The following is a 20,969-nucleotide window of genomic DNA, read 5'->3' as shown; positions in this document are numbered from 1 at the left end:
GTATTGATGGAAGCATAGAAATCACCAGACGTTTCCCGAACGAAAACCAGCGATTAACATTGAAACTGACGAGGCGCCCTTCACGACACAAAAGAAAGAAAGCAACGACACATACAAAGATGTACAACGTCAAAGCGAAAGTGCAGTCTCACATATGAACTAAGACGGACTTTTACGATACAGCGTCCTCGTCATTATTAGCGCGGCACGAAGGAACATAGACAGGGCCGATCCATCCAACTGCATGCATCATGCACGCCTAGTACTTGAGCGTGAACTTGGACTTGATGGTCTCCACGACGCCGCCGTCGATCTGGAGCGCCCTCGCCAGCACGTCAGTGGGCATCGGCGGCGACGAGCCAAACATTGCCACCGCAAGAGACTGTGTGCCCGGAAGCTGGCTGTTGAACGCCGATATGGCGACGGCTGGCGCCCCACCGTTGTTCCGCTGGAAGTGGACGAGGCCGCGTGGGAAGACGAAGAGCTCGCCCTTGCAGACGGTGCGGGCGTAGAGGTTGCCGCCGGTGGTGACGAAGGCGACGTCGAGGGAGCCCTCGAGCACGAAGATGATCTCGGTGGCGCGCGGGTGGGTGTGCGGCGGGTTCACGCCCCACGGCGCGTAGTCGACACGGGACATGGACATGCCCAGGGTGTTGAGCCCGGGGACCTTCTCCACGTTCGCCGCCGTCACGGCAGAACCGACCGGGTTGCCGGTGTTGCCCGGGAGGGACAGCACGTTGGAGAAGAAGTCGTCGGCCGTCACGTTCTCCGGCCTCTTGCAGGGGAACCCGTTAACCCGCAGTGCTGCAGGGGTACATTAATACTGTGTTCATTCATGATCTATATACATGTAAGCATTGGCATGCGATTATACGTGGAAGATCACACTTACGGCCTTTGAGGGAACCGTAGTCGGCGACGCAGAAGTCCTGGAGCATGTCGGGGTCGCCGGCGAGCAATGGCACGGCGAGGGCTAGGATGATGGCGCCGGCGGCAAGGAGAACGGCGGAGAGATGCTTTGGCGCCATGGTCAAGTTAGTCTCTTTAGGGTAACTAGAACGTGATGGTTGGTTAGCTGTGTGGGAGTGGAAGTAGCTCAAGACAAGTCAGGAGACTAAATGCCGATGAGATGAGGAGAACAAGCATGTAGCCCATGTACTTATAATGCCCTGTAGCGTAACTGAGCCGCCATCGATGGGTTGATCAACTTGGACATGTGACAATTACCCTCAAAAAAAAAAAAACTTGGACATGTGACAAAGTTAATTAGACGTACCATTTTTAGGACGATGCGTGCATGCTCTAATGTCTGAACATGTAGCTTCGATTAGGGTATATAGGCTGGCGATTGTCAAGTTGTCAATTAATCATTACTACTACACCGTACTGTAGTTGAGATGGGTTTAAGTTTCTTTTAGCCAGTAGCGCGAAGGTGCGCGCGATGGGCGGTGGCCTCCTGGAGGGCCAGCGCGACGTATGAATGCATACACGTACAAACAAACAAAACCTCTATTTTGGCTCCTATATGCATATGAACCTATTATAGAAAAGGATGAATAAAAAAACAAATTTTAAAATTTCAAATGGTTTCGAAAGAAAATTTGGCGTATACATCCGGACCTTCTGCGTTCCTACTTCCTACACAAATTTTCAGGAAAAAGACAAAAGAAAGTCCCTTAAATAGTAATATTGTAACATGGAAGTTTGTCCTTTTACATGTGATGTAAAAGGTATTCTTTTTCACAAAAATTGGGTGTGACTATTTCTCAGTCGACTAAGAACAATCAGTTAGATGATGTCCTTAAATCTCAGTTGCACTGATGACTAGCACGAATCACAAACCAAATTTAACAAACCGGATAAATTTTCTTAGTTGCACCCTCACTAGCAACTGAAAAAAAACCCAGTTACAACTTAACTTGCAACTCATATGCACGAATAACGATGCAATCAAGCGGTGTATGACTTAACTAAGCACGAGCTTAATTCTCAGCTAGCTAAAACTAGCAAATCCCCTTCAAATAATGATATGCACTCATGAGCTATGCGCAAAACCTCCTAGCTACTATGAACTTTGAAGTGTATAAACTTCAGTAGACTGAATGCAGATGACGATGAGTAAGGGAAGGACAACGAAGTTATTTGGACGTACAATTTTTTTGGACGATGCATGCGTTGCTCTAAACTTTTTTTTTTTTTTTGCGAAACCTCTAAACTTATAGTCCATCTGTTCTAAAATAACCTGCAGAATATTTCTATATATGGATATATCTACACAGTAGAAATATGTCTAAATATAATTATATCTAGATAAAATTAAACATATTTTGGAAAGATGGTAGTCCGGCAATGTCAAGATAGAACGTACGATACGTCTTGCCGAGAGGCAGCCACAGCTAGCACTGTCCTGATTAAATTAGCTAGCCATATATCCACTTGCATCAGGTACGGAGTCCCTTAATTGTTCGCGATTATGTCACTGCTACAGCGGTGAGCTAGCTAATGGCGGCGTAGGAATTAAGCCTAAGCCTAATAAATCATCTAGGTAAACTTAAGCTAAACTTGAGCGATCTCGATCGAGGGGCGCGCCGTACCTAGCTAGTTATCGATGGACTGTTTACTGATCTATCGTAAAGTATAAACGCGAGTCGTGAGGGTGCATACATGGATATCCAAGGGGTTTTCCCTTAGTACGTAGTACACTAGTAGCCAAGGCGTAGAAGGATTGACTAGAGAACGTTTTATTCTCCACATCACGGTCCGTACTGACAATGTCGTAGCAACCTGCAACTATAAATCGTGTGTCTTGAAAAATCTTGGGTTAACAAAAACAAGGACATTACTGTGAATTAAAAAAATTAAGTATAATTAATGCTCGTTAATTAATCTAACCAGCACAGTGGCCCTCACAAATATGAGGATATGTTTTTATTATGTCGAAACGATCAGTGTAAATAAATTATGATTTCATAGATAACACATATTATCTGATAAGAAATAATACAGATGTGCAACTACCACAAAAGTGTGGTAAATAATATTCCCTCCATATCAGTTTATTTGTCTGACGCTTAGTCAAATTGTCAATTTGACCAAATTAATATAATGTATATATCATAAAAAAATAGCACTAGAAACTTTAGATGTTCTATTTTCTAGCGGTATATTTTTATTTTATATAATTTATATTATATAGGTCAAATTAGAGATCTAGGTACACACGTAGGACTAATAAACCTATATGGAGGGAGTACATCGCATACATGTGTAACACACTTAATTATCTTTGATTTATGGGTGAATATTATTATTTCATTTCTATTAAAAAATCATATTTGTTGTTTGTTATACATGGTAGATGGCTTCATTAATTAGCTTGTACACTCATTGTACCTTTGAAAGTATGATGTTTCAGTAACTAACTATGTTGTTGCATCCTCCTCTCTCCTTATTAACTTACTACCACGTAAACAAATTTGCTGAGTTGGCATGAAGTTACTCCTAGAGTTACTTGCACTATGAGTAGTAAATAATATCATACATGCACACCAGCCAATCTAGTTCCTAGATAGGGATGACACAGAGTGCAAAAATTATAAGGAGGGCAATGAGGCCTTTCACATAGGGCCGGCCCGAGGGGGGGGGGCGGGAGGGGCGGGCGCCCTGGGCCCTCGGAAACTAGGGGCCCCAACTCCCAGCTAGGTATCCAAATGCTGGAGCGGACCACGCCGCCATTAGAGCAGGTCGGAGTCCGTATGGAGAAACAAGACGAAGCGTTATGGTTCTTGGGCCCTTTTTTACTTTCGTTAGATGGGCCATGTTACTTTAGCTACTCTGTTTATTCACCTTAGGCTAGGGCCCTACCTTAGCCAGGTACAACCGTACAAGGGACTAAATGGTGTGTGGCCCATGCCTCAACAGATTGATCCGAAAAAGTCTAGCATGGAATTCTCAAGAAAATTGCAAAAAAATTAACGTATTTTCCTACTTCAAAAAAATGGTGCATTTTCTTTTTCATCAGGCGTTGATTTCTAATACTCCATCTATTCCAAATCAAGTGATTCGGATTATTCATGTGTATTTAGATGCATTTTAGTGTATAAATATAGGCGAATCCTAACAAATCGAAGTCATTTAATTTGGAACGTAGGAACTACCTCGCAAAGCTCAAATAAATAGGTATGAACCTAATTTTCTGTTTATTGGAAGTCGATAGTGTCTGATTGTTTCCTGAACAAGAGTGGGAGACGACTAATTGATGGCCCTATGGTTGCCACAAATACCACATCGAGAGGTAAGAGGCTCAGTTGCCGAGAGGAGACTTCGCAAAATTCTTAGACAGTGTGGCGACAAGATTCGTGCAGAATCAACATATATAATATTAGTTGCAGAATCCTTAAAAGATAAAGTTGTTGAACAACAACTCATCACTTTGGGTATCTCAATGATCTGAACATTGCGCCTTCACGATTTCTTTGTTACGGTAATACTTCTCTCGAAGTGGCCTCAAGTAGTGAAAAAATGAATTGACTAGCACAAATACATATCGAATAAGAAAATTTCTATAAAATTTATAAGAACTATATATGTGTTTGAATATAATTTAGATGTTTACTCTTAATATTTATTATATATTAACAATATTTAATAATTATTTTAATAGTCATATTGGGCCCTTAATTGTACTTTCGCCCCGGGCCCACGAAATCCCAGGACCGGCCCTGCTTTCACAATACGTCGTTCTTAGCACGTTATCATAGATAACTATGCATGTTAAGAAACAACTACCACAATGCATTGTTTCTTAGTGTAATATCTAAATGTAATGACTTTAGGCTCATGCATGCATGCATGCATGCATGTGATTAGCTTCAAAATATATTTTTCCTATGGCTCCATGCAAGTGTTGTATCTTAGCTAAGATACAACAACAATCTCTTTCATCATTAATTAGGGTGTCACATCATCACTTTGCCTATGATATCGCGCTAAGAGACAAACATTGGAGAACACATGGGGGAACGCATATATGTTTGAGGAAATCGATCCATTGGGACATGCAGAATTAATGAAGTGGAGCTCGTAATCCTACCCTAGGCGAGAACATTGTGGTGTTTACCTAGGGCTCTTCATCTAAAAGGGATGAATTAGTGGGTAATTAAAGGAATCAAAATATGTGAAAACTGATCTAGGTAAGAAAAAAAACCTGTATACCCCATGGTTTCTCATATGATAGATTTTCTAGGACCAACAAGCACATGAATGCATAAATTATGACAATTTTGGTTAGTCTTGTGGGTTAGGGCGAGCGGTGTGCAAACACTTCTACATTCATGGTATAAGTTCTTTATTTTATATAGATACCATATCAGACAAGAAAAATAAATAAAGAATAAAGGAAAAGTTTATGTTTTGTCCATTACGGTCGAGGTAATTTCAATAAAGTTGATCGAGGTAATTTCAATAAAGTCCGTACTACCATTGCCTTGCAAACATTAAAAGACATAATTAACCATGGTAGAATCATGAAACTAGAAATGCCAATGCATGATTAACGAACAAACCTATTGTAGACACCTCACATGCTCTAGAATTTTCAGACCCAACATTGAAAGAAAAAAACTTCCCGAGCTATTTATCAAAAAATGTGTTTTAGAACTCTCTCCATAATATTTGACAAAACTACAGTGGGGGAGGACACATACATATACATTGTAATACACCTATGGGTGATAAAATTAATCCATAGAAACAAATGATTTATTTTTTAGGATTTAGAGAGATACAATTTAATGAAAGGTTTTAAAGGACAAGGTCTGAAAAGGAAACAATTAATGCAATGTTCATCGCATATGATTGTTCAAAATTACTACGAGTTTATTTCCAATGAGAAACTAAGAGTTTATAACAAATAATTGTATATCGTGAAACTATTTTATATGGTTATTTTTAAGTTTTATAAATGTAGTCTAGTTCAAATTTTGTAATAAGTGAATGAGTTATAAACAAGTAAAAATGTTTAGTATAAATATATGACAAACATTTATTTTTACTAGCATAATGTCTTGCGCCGGTGCGCGGGCTACATGACTTTTATGTGAGAAATATCTAAAGTAACTATAAAATAAGTAAGACGAATTTGATCTAGGCTCCTTAGTAAGTTATTTAAGTAATAACTTTGTGATGTATCAACTATAAATTATGCATTAATAAAAGAGCATTCTTCCAAGATCTTGGATATTACCCTTAGTAACGCATGAGACATCTCCAAGTTTATTTTGTAAGTTCTTAAGCTGAGAGCCACGTGTATAAGCCTATATTTTTGCTATGCAATGCTGATGGATCTATCTAGCCATAAGGTGGAACCCAAAAGAGGGGGGAAATTCAACTTCCCTCAATCTTCATCAAAGTCGCTCGTGCTTTTATCCTTTCCTTTTCCCATAAATCCCCCCCCCCTCCCTTCCTCGAATTCTCTACCTAAATATTTCCCCTCAATGTCAAGGATGTGGAGCTCCTCGCCAACAAGCAAGAGTTGCTTCACACCATTCTCTTTAAAGCCTACTCTGAGGCAACCAATTTGACAGAGTCCAGACGAGGAAGACCTACGGTGTCTCATTCAATGATGTGTATGCTCTTGATGACTTCTTCCACCATGATGAGCGTTGTCAGAGCTAAAATCCGCATCCACCTGAACACTGGCTTTCCTGAAGAGGGGTGCCTCAATTTTCTCTTCGGATCCAATCTCATCCATGAGCATCTTTCTGCAGGGACTTCGTTCATGAGGGTGGGTGGGAATGACTCCTCAACAACACACGGGACAATGGCGGCAGCCTTGTGATCCTCCTCAAACACATGTTCATCCTTATTCCCATCACATGTCCCCGGTACAAATCCTACATGTGTTTTACCCAAGTAATGTCTTCAGCAATTGCTGGAACCAGAAATTGATCTAATGCAAACATAACACAAGATAACTAAAAGAAAGCTATCATAGGTCTGGAAAACATAAATTACTCAAACATATTGGTTAACATTACAGAGTAAGATACCATTACAACACAAGGTGGGATCCATTGTTGTGTAGCCGATGACAGTGGTTAGCACCAGCGATGGAGACGGTGTCGGCCATACGGCCATCATAGGTGGAGATCGTAGTGTCTTCTCCTTCTATGGCGATTGATTGGATCTTGACATCTTAGAGATGATGGATATGAATACTTGTCTTACACAATGGAGGGGTGGTTGTTGCATGCCTAACTAATAAGTTGGAGAGGGGTAGACTTCTCCTAATGGAGAACATATATAGCTCATGTCAATGCCTCCTCCATTGATGATCCTACGGTCCTCATCTCTTTCATTCTCCTGCATGGAAGCTCTTCCTTGGTGGAAGACGAGTGGTATCATTCTAGATCTTAGAGCATCTCCGGCCATGTTCCCGGGAAGGCCCCCAGGGCCTCTTTTTTTCATCCGGACGGACGAAAATGGCCCAGTCACGCTCCCAGCTTCTCGTTTTCGTCCGGATTTAGGTCTAAATCCGTCCGGACTCCCCAGGCCATCCTCGGTTCCCGGGGTGCTGCCGGGGACTCCGGATGGAGCAAATTCCGCGCTCTGGCCCGCGTGTCGGTGAAGATTCCGTGCTCTGGCCCACGCAAATTCCCCGCAACGGCTGGAAAATCGTTGCTTCCCATGCCAAAAATAGATCCAATCCGGACCAATTTCCATCCGGATTGTGGCCCCGGGGGCCTCTAACGGCTGGAGATGCTCTTAGTGCATTCACTCCCATTTTTTTTACGAACCTCCCGACGGCTCTACCTAAGATGTCTGGCCAACTATCATGCTACGTATACTCCGGAAACTATGGGACTCATGAATTGTGATGGTGTTTTGAACCCAAATTAACAAGTGGTCATTATTGTACGTTTCTAACCAATACCATTGATGACCTAACCCTTAGGGATGGCCAATTTAGTGATCCAGCTCACATGAAACGAGCCGACGTCATATGTATTTGAAGTATTTCCTCTGTTCCATAATGCCAAAACTACTACATTATGGCACAGAAGACAGAATATATATATAGGAGATTAGCCCTTACCCTATAGGAGAGGATCCCTTAGCCCGCTGATTGTTTCAAAAAAAATTACTAAGGCTAGTCTAGCTAGTTGCTGAACTTGCTTGAGACTTACCATATGTATGTCAATGTGATAAATATAATTGTCTGCATCGCAGACGCAGGAGGCGAGAACCATGGATGCCCTCTTAGAAAATAATATAAAAGAATGTGGACCGAGCTTTATAAAATCCGACTACACAACAGTTCCTTTCAAGCTCATAGCAGCCCACTTGAAAGGGGTTTGTATCACGTCAATTAGGATTAACCATAATGCATTTCAACCTTTAAGAGGCGCAAGCCTGCCGGATAGCCCCCAAATGAATTATGTTATTCCTCATAAATTATACTGTATTTAAAAAGGCATATTGTGTTGCCAGACATATCCTTGTAATTTTCTCATAACCAAATATAACCATATATATCACAAATAAAAAGAGATAAGCTGCTAATAAAAAAAGTGTACATTTTTAAGATGCACCAAGTGATTGAATTGTTGTGGATGCATATAGTTTTGCATGATAATTTTTTTAATATATATCTACATAGCACTAATCGGTTGTGCCTAGCAATGACCTTATTGAAAGCATTATGTTGAGAAGGCAAACTTACTCCGGGGGCTTTAATTGGTTGTGGCTGACAATAGCCTTGTTGAAGGCATTATCTAGAGATCACGAACTCCGGGTGCTATCTTGGCTGTGGTGTGAGATGCAACTACAAGGTTTTGATCACCGTAGAAGGAATTTTTATTTTGTAATAGGATCGTATGCATCCGTAATGTCTTTAGGACATTTCGTTGTTGCAAAGGCCGGGTGTAATTGGTATCTTCACGATATTAATATCTCTTTGTCAGCATCATTATGTATATCTGAAGCAGATTTAATATAATTTACAACATTTTTTTAGAATAAGTACATTCCCGATATTAGTTCGATACATTCAGAATAAGTACATTCAACATATTAGTCGGATACATTCAGAATGAATACTAATTTACTAAAAATGTATCGTAAGTGAACACCAATCCGGAAGATATACCGGTCTAATCTGTTGAAGAGCGATAGACATTAGACAACGACTATATTTCTGGCTCGTGAAATTTATATATCTCGAATAATCAAGCAAATAGGGTATATCTATTCATTTATCAATCGAAATGGACACATGTGCAAATCAGTATCCCACCAAGGAATAAAACCAACAAGGTACAAACGAATATTAACATATGTCAAAGCCTTCGAGGAACTTGTAGTAGGCGACCAGAAGTTCTGCAGCATGTCAGGGTCGCCAGCAAGCAATGGCAGGACGAGGGCCAGTAGGAGGACGAAGACGGCAAGGAGGGCAGCAGAGAGATGCTTGGGCGCCATGGTCAAGTACACGTAGTACGTGCTACTAGTTGGTTAGCTTTGTGCATGGGTGTGGAAGTAGCTTGAGACTGAAATGCACACGACGATGAGGTGGAAAAACATGCGTCTCATATTATTTATAGTGCTAAGTAGCGTGATATAGACGTGATTCCCTTCGAAACAGGAAAAACTCCTCACTTTTTGAAAAACTCCTCACTTTTTGAGACTGAAAGGGCAACTAATTCTTTGCCTTTGTACTACTACATTGCAAAACGCAAACAGCAAGGATGGATAATGTGAATTTCTTTGTACAGCATTTGATATGGGATGGACCGGGCCTCACGGCCTTTGTAAGACGTTAGATGAACTGACTAGAAGCAACAGTAAAATGACTCAACATCATGAGATTTCACGAAATCCCAGTAAGATATCACTAGTGGTCCGACAACAGCCAAGGTTACATCGATTAATTCACCCTTAGCCTATGTATGAAATTTCCTTTCTACAGGAAGGACATCTTCGGCGGTTGGATAAATGAGAAGAGCTTACTAACGGTACAATAATGAAGGTCACGTCGATTACAAATTTACTTTCTACAGGAAGAAGGATATCTCGGGCGGCTGGATAAATGAGAAGATGGCTTCGCCGAACACGTCGTGCAACGATGCCAGGAGATACCCGGCATCCTGATCCTCCTTCCAGGCCTGCCTCAGCACCGTGGAGACTCTCTGCGCGTGGTGGTTGCCTTCCTGGTCTCTCTGGATCGGGCCTGCTGCTGCTATGCCATCTGCCATCTGTCCAGAGGATGATGCTTGCATCATGATGGGGTTGGGTAGCTGGGCAGAGAACCCGTCCATGGTTCCTGGCATGGTTACTGGAGCTGCTGAACCCATGGAGCTCATCAATGCATCCGATGCCATCTTCTTTAGAGGTGGCTGGGATGCAGAGAGATCTGTAATAGACTTCCGTTTATCTGAAATTTGCACAAGCCATTATTTTCGCATCTCAATGGTTTGAACATTTCGTGTATTACGCACCCAAGATGATAAGTACAGACATCACAGGAATTGCAGCCTACCACATGAGGACAACTGTTATTGGATCCAAGATGATACATAAAAGGTAAATATAAATAAACGAGCACTTACTTGGGTTGTTAGTTGCAACTCTTTTATTACTCCTCAAAGCTGGCTGAGTTGAGGCAGAGAGCAAACCAGGAAATAACTTGAGCCGCTCATACAAGCATTTACCTGCAGCACACTGAAAAAAAAATGATATAGCAGTAAGCAACAAGATAGCCATTGGCAGGTGCACTATTATAATAAGGTATTATCTCCGTTCCGAAATTAGCCTTTTTAGAAAGCTAAATATTAGGAGGTAATAGTATATATACATTGATAAGTAAATGAAAACCAGGTGTTGGGGCACAGGCAAAGGAAGTTTTTTTCTTTACTAGCTGCCATGTATTGAGGCTAAATGTAACATAAAACCCTTTCTCCATTCAATCTCTACTCCTAATGAGCTCTGACAAGCGGGCCCACATGTCAATTGGCTGGTGGGCCAATGCCTTCTCAACTTCGCCGCTTAGCACCACCACCTTCAGTACCATATGGCCACACGTGACACGTCCATATGTGCAGGAGAGAATGTCGCTAGCATGAGAGACAAATGTGGCAAGGTTTTGGGCACAGGCTACACCAGTTGACATGTGGGTCCCATTTGCCCATGTTTTTGTCTAAGTGTGGATCAGGGGAAGAAATTAAATCAAACCATGTTTTTGAAATATACTCTATATTGATTCAGAACTACGAAACTAACCAGCAGGGCACCATAAACACGCCATGCTTCCTTTCTTTTCATTTCATTTTTCTGTTTCTCAAGCTGCAATTCTGGATCCAAAAGTTGCATGTATGTCTCGAGGTTGGGCAAAAGCAGAAGCCTAATCTGATAATCAACAGAAATTGTCAGAAAATATTTCAATACATTCCTCTAACATTTAAACCTAACTGGAGACTGAACAGGACTTACAGCACTGGCCCCCAATGCAGATATCCCTTGAACAGCACCATAATGTTGTGTCAATGCTTTATGAGGATCAAGAAATGCATGGATCAATGTCTTTGTCAACCGGATTTGGAGATTGTGATACACATGGCCATATCTACACAAAATCGTTACATTTTAATTTGAATCTGGTATAACACTTGTTTATTGTTATACTTCAACCTTGAAAAAATCAGTATACACTCACTTCCGACATACTGAAGCAACCAAGTTGGCAGAGAAGTCTCTAAGCTCCCAATGGTTATCAGAAAGCCTATGCCCCAGCCTTTTTGCAACGATGCATGTGATCATTGATGGCATCAACTGATGCAACTGGCAGTGAATAGAAGGATTGCCTTTAGAAGTAACATGATGAAAACAGAATTATGCAATGCTTTGGCAAAACAAGTGACAGGCAGAAGTATATATATAAACTTGATGGTCAACCACTTACATATGGTTCAATATGAATATGTGGATTGCGGAGAAGGCTTTGGACAACACGCATGAGAGCAAAGAGAACAGGAAGGTCAGCCAAACTCCTCGTAACCTGAAATTTATGTAGACGTGCAGTTTAAGATAATGCCAGTTCAGCCACACTGCTACGAAGGTAAGATCACAACCTCGTCTGCAATGAAATACGAAAAGTAAGGAACCAGTGGGTGAAGGCCTGAGTCTTTTGACAAGCTCACTAGTGCTTCTCTGAAAATAGGGGTGTTTGATCGACTCATAGTAAGCTCCGCTATTTTATCAAAATACATCTGCAAAATCAAAAGGGAAAGAGGAATGTAAATTTCACATAAAGATATAAATTAAGGTAAAGGTATATACATGTCATAGTCATAATACCTGGAGTTCTCTAGATAATATATGTTTAACAGGAAGCTTGATGTCAACTGGTAGTCCATCATCCTTCACATGCTCAGTCCTTTTATTTTCTGTTGGTGCTGAAATTGCTGAGGCAAGATACTTGTCAAACAAAACGAAAATTCTAGAACACATACAGGTTAAAATAATTTAGGATAACTGAAATGATGGATCTAAAGGACTGCTCATACATGGCATAGGCAAAAAGCCCAACAAATTACCCCGTAGAAAAATCCATTCAGGTTTTGCACCAACATTGTGCCTACATCTTGAGCTAATCTGCACCCGACACCACAAGCAGCAAAGTGTTCTTTAACCTGCTTGGCAGGAATCTCGACACCGCAGCACCAGCCACTCGCCTCCGTGCTGGTGCCGCTTCCGAGTGCCGAGCTCTGGCGCAACTTCCAGATGCCATGCTCCGGTACCACTCCAATCTCCAGAACGATGCTTGCCATAGTCTCAGTTCGCACAAGTGGAAGAGGAATAGAGAGGGAGACAAGTTGGGAGAAGAGAAATACAGGCTGGCGTGAAGGCCCTTGTAGTTTTTATGATTCTGGGTAAATTATTTGTTGATTTAGTGACGACTGCAGCTAGGATCAATGAGATGGCATGTCATGTCAAAAAAAGGATTGCTTTAAGAGGTGTGTAAAATAGACTTTTCGGCCGATGGCTGATCTGGCTCTCATCTTCTCTCCAAAAATTGAAAACAACGAACATATTTCCGTAGCAGATAAAGATATGAACAGAAATTGTGGAGATGTTAAAGAAGTGAGAACTAGACATTATGAATAATATAGGAGCTAACCATCGATAGGAGGATTCTCTGGAATTGCAGGCTGAACGCCCTCGATAGCTAGCCAGTGAGCTACAACTGCTGTGTCGAGAGGAGCTTTCGGTAGAGGAGCTTCGATAATCTGCAGGACAGTAATAAATCAGGCACATTTCCAATTTATTATCAAAATAAAGAGAGTCTAAATTTATTTGATTCATTCATCTATAGTGTCCTTACCTCTTTGAAGTCTACCTCCCTGTCATCAATATAGAAAAGATCCTTATGGCCCACAGCTCTCTTAAACCGCAACGGGTCACCAGAAGCAAATCCGTACACAGGCTGAGTGAAACTCCAAGGCAATAAAACACACTAAGTCAGTTAAACTGTTTGAAAGCTTCAAAAAAAAAATTACTCATCCAAAAAAATTATTGAACAAGATGCCAGAACAAAATCAAAGGAAAATGTACCAAGATGATTTAACTATCAAAGTCACATATGCCAGGCATACAAATGCATCCTATATTCTAGTTACCTAAAAAGCTGTGCATTCATCCTAAGTTTTCATTCTTGGAAGGGAAGGCACCTCAACATTCCTGAGGGTGAGAGCACTGTCAACATCGTCGGCGGTCAGAACTGTCCTCTTTGCATGCCGCATAGACTTAATGGCCTCCTGGAACAATGCATAGAGCACTGAAATTAATATAATATCACTCTATTCCATAATATAGGCGGTTTTAGCAAATTAAAATAGTTTGCTAAAAAGCCTTATATTATGGAACGGAGGGAGTACCAAGAAACCATGATAGATCTTAAACATGTGAGATACGATTAAAGATAGCGCAGGAATATCATATATTTTTGGGATTTCATGAAAAGTTATCCAGTGATGAAATTAGGACTTGTGGATGGGAGGTGAACTATAGAATCCAATATAACTAAACAGCTAGTTCACCACTACTGCAATTTTCTCCAGCATCCTCACTCAGCCACATCATCAAATATATCCTCACAATTCATTTCTTATTGGCTTTCATTAAAGACCACTGGATTTGGTGGAACAGTGCAGCTTGCTTACCTACAACCATTCTAACCTCCGGTTACCCAATTCACCCTCTTCGTCATCCACCTATTTCTTATCTCCACAAATGCAATCTCCTTAATTGAAAATTATATAATTTCGCAATTCAAATTCCATATGGCCATGGGCAGTGATAGGTGAAAGACGATATAAGGACTGTTGTAGGGGTGATTTGATCGAATTATTGACTGCCAGTTTCTGTTCACTTCTACTACTCCACATCGGAATTTTAGATCTATCACAGGCTGCTATACGCTGATCCCCGTCATTGTACATCACATTCAAATTCAAGATTCCATATGACCGTGGGAAATACTAGGTGGGAGCAATGTAAGGAGCGTAGAGGTGATTCAAGAATAAGCACAGGGGCAAGGGGCAGTGCGGCGGACCTGCATGATCTCCCGGAGGCGGTACTCGACGTCGGGGGCGAGGGCGGCGGAGACATCGGCGGGGAGGGTGGGGATGCCGACGCTCTGGGCGATCACCTCGATCGTCTCCTTGGGAACGATGCTCATCCCTCCCTCCCTCCCTCCTCCTCGCTCCGCCGGTTCCCGCAAACTCTAGACCCGCCCGGATCCCGCGGCCCCAGCCGGAGTGGGGACTCGCCGGAGGGAGTAAGAGGTGGGGGATGGTGACCGGAAACTGGCTAGGTCGGCGGGCTCGTCGGCGGCGGCGACTGGCTAGGTCACGAGCAGGTCGGGTGGGGGGACGCGGAGCGGGTTAAGCCCAGACCGCTGACAGGGCATGGTGACGTGGGGACGGTGCTGACATGGAGCTGCTGACTGGACACTTTTACGTGGAACTGACATAGAGCTGATGCTGAGTAGCACAAAATTCACAACAAAAATACGTGAAAAAATCATGACAGGTTTGTTGTCGAAATCGGACAACAATGATTAGGGGGTATGTCAAGTAACATTGTTTTTTAGAATGGTGTTTAGTACTCCCTCTATTCCGAATTAAACCGAGGGAATCGACACACTGAAATTCACCTACATACATCTACATACATATGATTTGGGAAACCTAAAACATCTTATAATTTAGAATGGACTTACTAGTTAGTAGGGGTGTGTGCATTGGTAGCGAAGGTCATGGTATACTATCTAAGATAACATGTTTTGGATATTTTACTGTGGACTACATACAAACTAAAATGATTGAACTAAAATGTGTCGAGATACATATGATTTAGGAAAAGCTAGAGCACCTTATAATTTGGAATGGACCGGTAGTTAGTAGAGATGTGTATGTTGGTGAAACTCAATTCGGCTCCCGGGTGCGTATGATCCCTCTACCATAAAAACATATTTCCAAGTGTTAAAAAAATTTGACAAAAAAATTTACATGTACAACTCCATAATATACACGTGTGCGCCAAGTTTCACGAAAAAATGATATTTTTTGTAGTCTATGTGAAAAAGAGAAATTTTATCTTGTGACAAATCTTTGTTTTAGCACTGAATTTTGTCTTTTTTACACACGTCACACTACAAGTCAATTTTTCATGAAACGACTTTGTGAGCGTCTACCACATGAAGATGTACGTACGGAATTTTTGTTTCAATTTTTTTGATATTTCAAAATGTGTCTAACATGCGTTTTTAAATAAAGGGAGCATATGCTCCCATGTGCCAAAACATCATTCTCCCTGTATGTTGACCTTACACTATGTTAGAATTTATATAGCGATATTTTCTAAGTAGGTTAGACGGCCTCATTGAAGCATGGCTTAATCCTACCGTAGGATAGCGCGTCAAAGGTGTTGAGCATGGACCACTGAAGGAGATATGCCCTAGAGGCAATAATAAAGTGGTTATTATTTATATCTTTGTGTTTATGATAAATGTTTATATATCATGCTATAATTGTATTAACCGAAACATTAGTACATGTGTGATATGTAGACAACAAAGAAGTCCCTAGTATGCCTCTTAAACTAGCTTGTTGATTAATGGATGATTAGTTTCATAATCATGAACATTGGATGTTATTAATAACAAGGTTATATCATTGTATGAATGATGTAATGGACACACCCAATTAAGCATAGCATAAGATCACGTCATTGAGTTATTTGCTATAAGCTTTCGATACATAGTTACCTAGTCCTTATGACCATGAGATCATGTAAATCACTTATACCGGAAAGGTACTTTGATTACATCAAACGCCACTTGCGTAAATGGGTGGTTATAAAGGTGGGATTAAGTATCCGGAAAGTATGAGTTGAGGCATATGGATCAACGAGTGGGATTTGTCCATCCCGATGACGGATAGATATACTCCGGGCCCTCTCGGTGGAATGTCGTCTAATGTCTTGCAAGCATATGAATAAGTTCATAAGAGACCACATACCATGGTACGAGTAAAGAGTACTTGTCAGGAGACGAGTTTGAACAAGGTATAGAGTGATACCGAAGATCAAACCTCGGACAAGTAAAATATCGTGTGACAAAGGGAATTGGTATCGTATGTGAATGGTTCATTCGATCACTAAAGTCATCGTTGAATATGTGGGAGCCATTATGGATCTCCAGATCCCGCTATTGGTTATTGGTCGGACTGAGTACTCAACCATGTCCGCATAGTTCACGAACCGTAGGGTGACACACTTAAAGTTGGATGTTGAAATGGTAGAACTTGAATATGGAATGGAGTTCGAATATTTGTTCGGAGTCCCGGATGAGATCCCGAACATCACGAGGAGTTCCGAAATGGTCCGGAGAATAAGATTCATATATAGGAAGTCATATTCCAAGTTTGGAAATGATCCGGTGCATTTATGGTAGGTTCTAGAAGGTTCTAGAAAAGTCCGGAAGAAATCACCATGGAAAGTAGAGTCCCGGAGGGACTCCACCTTGCATGACCAGCCAACCCTAAAGGGGAGGAGTCCAAGGTGGACTCCCTAGGGTGGCCGGCCAACCCACCTCAAGGAAAGGTGGGAGTCCCACCTTGGGTAGGACTCCCTCCTTGAGTAGGTTTCCCACATATGGGAGGTTTTAGTGTTGGGGTCTTATTCGAAGACTTGGACTAGAACTCTTGGTGCTTCCACCTATATAATGAGGGGCATAGGAGAGGGGGCTGACCACTTCAAGCCTCAGCCTTGGCCGCACCCCTTAGAGGGCCGGCGCCCAACCCCTCTCTCTCCCCAAACCCTAGCGGTCTCTCTCCTCCACCACATCCCGCACGCTTAAGCGAAGCTCCGCCGGATTTCTCCACCACCACCGACACCACGCCGTCGTGTTGTCGGATTCAAGAGGAGCTACTACTTCCGCTGCCCGCCGGAACGGGGAGGTGGACGTCGTCTTCATCAACAACCGAACGTGTGACCGAGTACGGAGGTGCTGCCCGTTCGTGGCGCCGGAAGCGATCGTGATCAAGATCTTCTACGCGCTTTTGCAAGCGGCAAGTGAACGTCTACCGCAGCAACAAGAGCCTCATCTTGTAGGCTTTGGAATCTCTTCAAGGGTGAGACTCGATACCCCCTCGTTGCTACCGTCTTCTAGATTGCATCTTGGCTTGGATTGCGTGTTCGCGGTAGGAAATTTTTTTTTTCTATGCAACGTTATCCTACAGTGGTATCAGAGCCGTGTCTATGCATAGATGGTTGCACGAGTAGAACACAATGGTTTTGTGGGCGTTGATGCTCTTGTTATCTTTAGTTTGAGTACTTTGCATCTTCGTGGCTTAGTGGGATGAAGCGGCTCGGACTAACTTTACATGACCGCGTTCATGAGACTTGTTCCTCGTTCGACATGCAACTAGTATTGCATAAGAGGCTTTGCGGGTGTCTCGTCTCTCCTACTATAGTGAAGATTCAATTTACTCTTCTATTGACAACATTAGTATCAACGTTGTGGTCCATGTTCGTAGGTAGATTAGATCTCTCTCGAAAACCCTAAACCACGTAAAATATGCAAACCAAATTAGAGACGTCTAACTTGTTTTTGCAGGGTTTGGTGATGTGATATGGCCATAATGTGATGATGAATATGTATGAGATGATCATTATTGTATTGTGGCAACCGGCAGGAGCCTTATGGTTGTCTTTAAATTTCATGTTGAGTAGTATTTCAAAGTAGTTGTAATAGTTGCTACATGGAGGACAATCATGGAGACGGCGCCATTGACCTTGACGCTACGCCGACAATGATGGAGATCATGCCCGAAGATGATGGAGATCATGTCCGTGCTTTGGAGATGAAGATCAAAGGCGCAAAGACAAAAGGGCCATATCATATCACATATGAACTGCATGTGATGTTAATCCTTTATGCATCTTATTTTGCTTAGATCGCGACGGTAGCATTATAAGATGATCCCTCACATTAATATCAAGATAATAAAGTGTTCTCCCCTAGTATGCACCGTTGTACGGTTCGTCGTTTCGAAGCATCTCGTGATGATCGGATGTGATAGATTCAACGTTCATATACAACGGGTGTAAGCCATGTTGCACACGCGGAATACTTGGGTTTGCTTGACGAGCCTAGCATGTACGGACATGGCCTCGGGACAACGGAAACCGAAAGGTTGAACACGAGTCATATGGATGATATGATCAACATGTTGATGTTCACCATTGAAGCTACATCATCTCACGTGATGATCGGTTTTGGTGTAGTGGATTTGGATCGTGTACCACTTAACAACTATGAGGGATGTTGTATTAAGTGGGAGTTCATTAGTAATAAGATTAGAACATGAACTAATTATCATAAACATAGTCTGAGTAGTATTTTGAATTAATTTTTGTAGTATTGGCATCCGTTTTTCTACTATGCGCTAGTCTTGTTATTGAGATAGAAATACTGTTAAAATCTGATAAGAAACTTTACGGATTGGTACCGTATTGTTAATGAATCAAGAAATGATTAAGTCATATTGCAAACTTTTAGTAAACCTCACATTTTTGATTCAAAGAGCTATGGTTTCAATTAGTACCTAAAGTTATCTTGTCTCCGTCAAACTTGAAGTTCAAATCTGTTTGAAAAGTAAGGAGCTGAAAATTTAGTTTTCGGAAATAATCAAGGTATAAGATATATGTGATATCTAAGACCTTATTGCAAGATGATAGAATATAATTTGGTGAGACTACATGAACTCATAAGTTTTATGGGAATGTACGAAGGTTGAAGACGCAAGGCGTCACAATCCTCCAACTATTGGGGCACTAACGATATTCGCATATCCATGAAGTGACCATCCTTAATATGCACCGTTGCTAAGACTCGTCGTTTCGAAGCATCACGTGATGATCGGGTGTGATAGATTCTACGTGTGCATACAACGGGTGAAAGCTAGATTTGCACATGCAAATACCAAGGTTAAAACTTTACGAGCCTAGCATGTACAGACATGGTCTCGGAAAGTCGTCATGATATGATGGATAAAATTATGAGTGAAATTGTTCATCATATTACAAGGTTACTAATAGTGAAATCCGGAACACTTATCATATGATGATCAACTTCAAAGTAAGAACCTCAAGGTTATTGGTATTTGACCAACAAACCTAGAAGTTAATGATGTTGAAGTGTTTTCTGAATAATGAGGAAAGCTAAAAGAGAAACCGCAAAAGATATTTTGGCAAAAAGAAAAGAAAAGACTAGAAAGTCTAGCTCGGGTGTATATAAATGATATACATGTTATGGTTGTATTCCTAGTTAAGTCACACTATGAAATTCTTGGGTATTAGTACTATATTGATTGGTATGAAGTGTCATACAAAACAACGCAATACAAGAATACAATGGCCTAAGTGATCGACAAGGAATATGATAGGAATGCACGTCCGGAACAAAATAAAGTGTTATTATGTTCGTCATTGGCATTCTATCTAGCCCTTAGAATTTATAATAAAGAACTTAATAATTGTTATTTTGCTACGGTCAAATGAAAACAATGAGTTGTTCAAATTATGACATTACTCCATGTACGATGGATAAGTTATTATAAATCTTAATGGTGAAACACACATACATAACACTGGCGCTAAAATGCCATAAGGCAAATGATTTGAATTCCACTTATTTGTGGAACCGCCATTTAGGTCATGTTAGAAAGAAACGCATGAAGGAACTCCATGTAAATGGATTTTTGGAGTCATTTGATTTTTGAATCATTTGGCGCTTGCAATTTTTTTCTAAAGAGAATGATTAAAATACCGTTCATAGGCCAAGAGTTGAACGGGCAACTAACTTAGTGGAAAAATACATGATGATGTATATGGTTCACTGGGCATAGTTGTGTGCGGGAGATTCTTATACTTCATGAAAACTTTCAACAATTAATTGAGTATATATGTGGATATATTCAATAAGGAAGAAGTTTGAAACATTTGAATGGATTCAAATAAATTTCAGCATGAAGTGGAAATCATCGTAATAGAAAAGTCAAATATCTATGATTGGATCATGGTGAAAATATTTGAATTACGAGTTTTAGCGAACATCTAAGAGATTCATGAAATTGTTCTACAACTCACATTTCTTGGAGTATCACAATGATGATATAGTATCCGAGAGATGTATCCAAACCTTGTTGGATTAATGATGAGATAAAATATTATGATGCCATTATATTTTTATGGATTATGCTTTAGTGACTACCGCTTTTACACTAAATAAGAGCATCATCATGATCCGTTGAAATGACACCATACGAGTTATGGCATGGGTATAAATCCTAATAGTCCTTTCTTTAAATTTTGGTCTAAGAGTTTACAAACCAAAATCGGATGAATGTCTT

The 20,969-nt window shown here is 41.1% G+C and overlaps 2 protein-coding genes across 4 annotated transcripts; both read right to left on the bottom strand.

Moving 5' to 3' along the window:
- Positions 1–219: 219 nt before the first annotated feature.
- On the bottom strand, positions 220–1,110 carry LOC124667852 (germin-like protein 1-3). The gene is made up of 2 exons (XM_047205089.1): positions 893–1,110; positions 220–804 (listed from the first exon to the last, which is right to left on the bottom strand). The coding sequence occupies exons 1-2, from the start codon at positions 1,026–1,028 to the stop codon at positions 260–262; spliced, it is 681 nt and encodes a 226-aa protein (XP_047061045.1). The 5' UTR covers positions 1,029–1,110; the 3' UTR covers positions 220–259.
- Positions 1,111–9,819: 8,709 nt separating this feature from the next.
- LOC124667419 (transcription initiation factor TFIID subunit 6-like) lies at positions 9,820–14,733 on the bottom strand. Of its 3 annotated transcripts, none has more exons than XM_047204704.1 (12): positions 14,606–14,733; positions 13,722–13,808; positions 13,376–13,477; positions 13,172–13,280; positions 12,349–12,455; positions 12,123–12,260; positions 11,954–12,049; positions 11,708–11,832; positions 11,485–11,617; positions 11,275–11,400; positions 10,605–10,716; positions 9,820–10,429 (listed from the first exon to the last, which is right to left on the bottom strand). In XM_047204704.1, the coding sequence occupies exons 1-12, from the start codon at positions 14,729–14,731 to the stop codon at positions 10,050–10,052; spliced, it is 1,641 nt and encodes a 546-aa protein (XP_047060660.1). In that variant the 5' UTR covers positions 14,732–14,733; the 3' UTR covers positions 9,820–10,049. The 3 variants fall into 3 exon arrangements, with proteins under 3 accessions (XP_047060660.1, XP_047060661.1, XP_047060662.1); XM_047204705.1 differs by having other exon boundaries at positions 12,349–12,446; XM_047204706.1 differs by lacking the exon at positions 14,606–14,733 and having other exon boundaries at positions 13,376–13,487; positions 13,671–13,784.
- Positions 14,734–20,969: the final 6,236 nt, after the last annotated feature.

The sequence above is a fragment of the Lolium rigidum genome, chromosome 6 (genome assembly GCF_022539505.1).
Source record: "Lolium rigidum isolate FL_2022 chromosome 6, APGP_CSIRO_Lrig_0.1, whole genome shotgun sequence".
Taxonomy (NCBI): Eukaryota; Viridiplantae; Streptophyta; class Magnoliopsida; order Poales; family Poaceae; genus Lolium; species Lolium rigidum.
This window is presented reverse-complemented; position numbering and strand designations above follow the sequence as displayed.

Excerpts from the sequence above, each read along its gene's own strand:
- LOC124667419 (XM_047204704.1), bottom strand. The coding sequence starts at position 14,731 with ATGAGCATCGTTCCCAAGGAGACGATCGAGGTGATCGCCCAGAGCGTC. Across the intron at positions 13,478-13,721 it reads TCACCCTCAGGAATGTTGAG|CCTGTGTACGGATTTGCTTC; the intron begins GTGCCTTCCCTT and ends AGTTTCACTCAG. Across the intron at positions 12,261-12,348 it reads TATTATCTAGAGAACTCCAG|ATGTATTTTGATAAAATAGC; the intron begins GTATTATGACTA and ends TTGATTTTGCAG.
- LOC124667852 (XM_047205089.1), bottom strand. The coding sequence starts at position 1,028 with ATGGCGCCAAAGCATCTCTCCGCCGTTCTCCTTGCCGCCGGCGCCATC. Across the intron at positions 805-892 it reads CTACGGTTCCCTCAAAGGCC|CACTGCGGGTTAACGGGTTC; the intron begins GTAAGTGTGATC and ends GTACCCCTGCAG.